Below are 4,377 nucleotides of genomic sequence, written 5' to 3'. Positions count from 1 at the left end.
CAGAATGTAGCGCGGTTGGAACTGTCCGCAACACTGGCGGAAAGGAGGGCTGAACGAGGGGCCGGTGACGAAACGGAGAATTTATCTTATTATAATATATATAAATAGATGGCGTTATTAAACGGGCGCGAGGCAAGCTAGTGGAGCGATGAAAAACGAGGAGAGAGAGAGAGAGAGAGAGGAGAGAAATATTCTGCTTGATCCGGAGGATATATATACTTAATATGAGGGTTGGATGAGGTTGGATGAGGGTTGGATGAGCGAGCTGACGCCGCCTGTTTCAACGAGCGGAGGCCGGAGAGTGGTATATGTACGGAGTGTGCAACTTGGAGTCGAGCAGCGAGGTCTGTCTGCGCCACGCCGCCCAGGAGTGGTATTTTGGAATCTGGAGAGTCGTGTTTGATCGAGCGACATGGCGATGGATAAGTTATATAGAAATTACATACATATATGCCTTCACGGCCATGGCCTGCCGACTCTCTCCTGCATCGTCAGGCCCGCATCCTGTTGCTGGTGCTCGTGCTGGTGCTCGTGCTGGTGCTCGTCAACTCTGCTGCGGCATCAAAGCTCCTTTCCATAAGATATTACTATCAAGTCAACGAACTTTCGACATTGTCAGTGTTCCATGGCGCCACAGGCTGCTGGTAGGTTTACTGGTAAGTTCGCTCTCTGGACGTTGTTTATTCGTTGAAGTTCGTCCGCCGCCCAGGCCAAAGGGGCAGAGGTTCCAAGGTTCACTAGCTAACCAAGTTACTATATATATATATATATTGTGTATGGGTGTTCAGTGCTAGTATGTTAGTATTGCCGAAGGGGTCAGATAATAGCACAGTGGAGAGAGCCAGCGTTTCCGTTGTTCTCGATATCCTCCCCACGCACATTGACAGACCATGTACGGAAATCTATCAACTCCCGCGACTTCACATGAGACTTACAGGCACACGGAGATATAGAGTTCCTACCGTTTTCTTCCAGCCCTGGAACCTGGAACCAACTTGACAAATCTTCTCACCCCAACCTCAAAGCAGCCGCAAGTGCCTATATATTCGACCGCGTGGAATGGTTAGCTTACACGACAAAGATGTCGCATTCCGATATGTCTGACATGTGGCCTCAAATCCTTCCTGCATTCCCTTTCAGACAGCCTGTTCTCGTCTCGACGGATAATCCTGCACATCCAGCTCCTTCCCCGAGATGAGCAAACGAAACCTTCGGGATAGACGTCCAACGAAACAACGAACCGATCAATCTGCCAATGAAACCATTGAACGAAATCCGACAGCCCCGCCATCATATATATCTATATGCTTATAGATATATGAAGCAAGATGCTGACGCGCGTTCAATCAAACCAGTGAGTGAACTGGACCAAACTTCATCCAACCGGACAGCGCAAAGCGGGATAGTTACGTGGGCACTCACGGCTTCCACAGCTTTGGACAATCAGATGACCCGTATGAGGATGTGTCTTAGTTTTTATTTTTCTTCATCTTCATCGTTGGTTTTCCTTATGGGAAGGAGCAGGATTTAGCTATTCGACTAAACTATCTGCCAATTTAGGTGCATACACTTTATTTTCAATATCCAATAGCCTACAGCTTAACCTGGCGCCTCGTCGCAACGGGAAATGGTGATGTGGCAAAAGTCTGTCGATTGCACAGCCTCATGGGCGCAACTCACAGGATTGAATCATGGACGAAGACGACATGCGACATGTGAGATGCGAGATTTCCAAGGGATAACACATCGCCAGATCAAAAATCCCGGATCATCATCACATCCAATTTCATCAATATCCAAATTGAGGGGATGACAACATATAGCTGAGAAAAGAACATGCGGTGCTATTATAAATGCGAACTCAAATAGCCAATATCCGCATCACAACGTAAGAAGGATTTTGCCCCTCGAATGCCCCTTATCCAGGTGCTCAAACGCCTGTTTATACTCCTCCAGCTTCCAAACACTGTCCACAACGGCCCTCACCTTCCCCTCATCAAACAACCTCCCGACATGCAACAAATCATCCCCCCTCGGCTCCATAATGAAAAACTCATTTCGGACATCCTTCACCATGCACCCTTCCGGCTTCCGCCCTTCCGGTGGCTCGCAAATAGACAAAAGCACCCCGCCGTCCTTCACAGCACTCCAGCATTGCCCTAGCGACTCGCCGCCTTTACAATCAACCACCAAATCCACCTTCCCGTCGGGCCCTACCCTCCCCGCCCACTCCCCCACACTCGATTTCGTATAGTCAATAACCTCCGTCGCCCCCAACTCCCTCACAAAATCCACATTCCCGGACCCACAAACAGCCACAATCTCACCCACCCCCGCCTCCCTCGCCAACTGCAGCAACCAAACCCCAACTCCGCCCGACGCAGCCGTCACCAGCACCTTCTTCCCCCGATTCCGTTCCCTCCCCGCCTCCCCTTCCCCCAGCCCCGCTAATCCCCCGTGTACAAACAGCGCCTGCACCGCCGTCTCCGCACTCAACGGCACGCTCGCCGCCGATATCGCATCGACGCCCGCCGGCCGCCGCGCGAGCTCCTCCGTCGGCGCAATGGTGTACTCGCGCGCGTTGCCGGGTCGCTTGACGTTCGTGCGGCCCCAGACGGGCGTGCCGGGCGGGAACGGCGAGTTGGCCGACGCTTGGACGACGGTGCCGGACAGGTCGTAGCAGGGGACGATCTCGGCGGAGAACAGGTGCGGGTTCCAGGCGGGCCAAGTCAGTTCGCCGGCGCAGGGGGAGGTGGCGTGCACGCGGATCAGGTGTTCGGTTGAGGAGGAGCGGTCGAGGGCGGCGGGTGGGGCTGTGGTTCTTAGGGTTATTTCAGGCTTGAAGGGATCGGGTTGGTGGAGGGAGCGGATTGAGGGGGGCAGAGGGGTGTTGGGGGGGTCCATTTTTCCTTTGTGGGGAGGGGGGAGGGAATAAATGGTTTTGTTTTTGATGGGTTTAAGAAGGTATCCTTGTAGGTTGGAGACAATGCAGGTAAGGAAAGGGTGATTGATTTGTTATACAGAAGCCAAGGACGTAAAAGGAGAGAATTTCCCCTCAATTGTGTTTGCGGTTGATTTGAGGTAAAGTCGCCTTTTGCCAGTTTCTATGTAATAACACGGAGGCTCAGCTCGGCTATATAACAACAATAATGAATAAGAATAAGAATACTAAAGAAGAATACTAAAGAGAGGTTGTCATGAGAATCGTTAATCTTCTACTCCGTACTAACAACAATAAGTCCTGTGCTGCGTTACATGCCTGGGATGCAATCGCGTTTAAATACCCCGCATAACCACCTTCATCCGACACTGCCGCCCGTCGGAGGTCCGTAACCTCCGTCAACGCGATCTAATTGAATCTCTGTGCATCATTAAAATTCTGAATACGAGATTTTTGGCTTCGGTTTGCTTATTACTAATTCGTACGATAATTATTCTTCGCCACCCACCGCATTCCATCGAGCAGCAGGCATTGTCAAGTCTAAGCTCTGGGAACACGAGATCTCCAGCTAGATCTGGCACGACTCTCTGGATCTTCCCTTCTTCTGGATGGAGAAAGCGTTCTCGTCCCGACGGAACGATCCATTCTTGTGACGTTAGCAGAGGAAATCTCATCAGCTGATGTCTCAGAATCGCGTGTTGCATGGGCAGAATGAGAGACCAAACTCTGACTTGACGTTTCGAAGGACATGTCCACGCGAATATCAGCGACAGTGCCATTGGCGTTTGCAATACCATAATCTCGCTGTTCCTTTGCCCAGTCTCGAGCATTTCTGAAAGCACTAGCTCCTTGCAGGAAGCTCTCTGCAGTGTCAGTCAAGGCAAAGGACCTGAGCTGAGTCATGTGGTAATCTGTATCTCTCCCTGCGTCGTTGGATGTGGTTGGATGAGTCGTGTACAATTTGAGGTTCCCGTCGTGGTAAGTCGAGGTAACGACATAGGCATTACCATCATATGCAAGCTCCTTCCCATATGCTTGGAGTCGAAGCATCGCACGAGCGCCAAGGGAGCCGTCATAGAGCGCTTGTCTTTTGGCAACGGCAGTAGAGCCATCGGGACCTTTGGCCTCAGCAAAAAAGTTGGGCAATATTGGAGCATTATGCTGTGTAGATGGGACAATATAACTGTTCAGCTCACTACGGACTCGATGGTCAAGTTGTGCTGTATGAGCGCCATCATAGAAGTCTGGCATCGCATTCACAATCCCATCAGCAAATCGCTCCAGATTACCGAATAACTTACCCTCCTCATAAGGGATATCAGCGTCCCCGCGGATAATAGGACACACAGAGCTCATCACTTTTCTTTTCTCCTAAGGCATGTGCGTTAGTGCGCTTAAAATTTCGAAAGTCGGTCTCGGAAGAGCGCGAAAGCGAC

General features: G+C 51.0%; 3 protein-coding genes across 3 annotated transcripts in view; all 3 read right to left on the bottom strand.

The window, feature by feature from the left end:
* Window positions 1-1,130, bottom strand: part of HCAG_02318 (predicted protein) — a gene marked incomplete at both ends in the record, with an annotated part of 2,937 nt that extends 1,807 nt beyond the window's left edge. Inside the window, 4 exons of the mRNA XM_001542097.1 lie at window positions 271-385; window positions 605-641; window positions 1,013-1,038; window positions 1,073-1,130. Of these exons, the coding sequence (XP_001542147.1) occupies window positions 271-385; window positions 605-641; window positions 1,013-1,038; window positions 1,073-1,130 (236 nt within the window). The remainder of the gene's footprint in view (window positions 1-270; window positions 386-604; window positions 642-1,012; window positions 1,039-1,072) is intronic.
* Window positions 1,131-1,881: 751 nt separating this feature from the next.
* On the bottom strand, window positions 1,882-2,904 carry HCAG_02317 (predicted protein; the record flags this gene model as incomplete). Its single annotated transcript, XM_001542096.1, has 1 exon — window positions 1,882-2,904. The coding sequence occupies one exon, from the start codon at window positions 2,902-2,904 to the stop codon at window positions 1,882-1,884; it is 1,023 nt and encodes a 340-aa protein (XP_001542146.1).
* Window positions 2,905-3,481: 577 nt separating this feature from the next.
* On the bottom strand, window positions 3,482-4,297 carry HCAG_02316 (predicted protein; the record flags this gene model as incomplete). The annotated part of the gene is made up of 2 exons (XM_001542095.1): window positions 3,482-4,185; window positions 4,243-4,297. The coding sequence occupies 2 exons, from the start codon at window positions 4,295-4,297 to the stop codon at window positions 3,482-3,484; spliced, it is 759 nt and encodes a 252-aa protein (XP_001542145.1).
* Window positions 4,298-4,377: the final 80 nt, after the last annotated feature.

This window comes from Histoplasma capsulatum, genomic scaffold, assembly GCF_000149585.1.
Source record: "Histoplasma capsulatum NAm1 scaffold_2 genomic scaffold, whole genome shotgun sequence".
In the NCBI taxonomy this organism is placed as follows: Eukaryota; Fungi; Ascomycota; class Eurotiomycetes; order Onygenales; family Ajellomycetaceae; genus Histoplasma; species Histoplasma mississippiense.
This window is presented reverse-complemented; position numbering and strand designations above follow the sequence as displayed.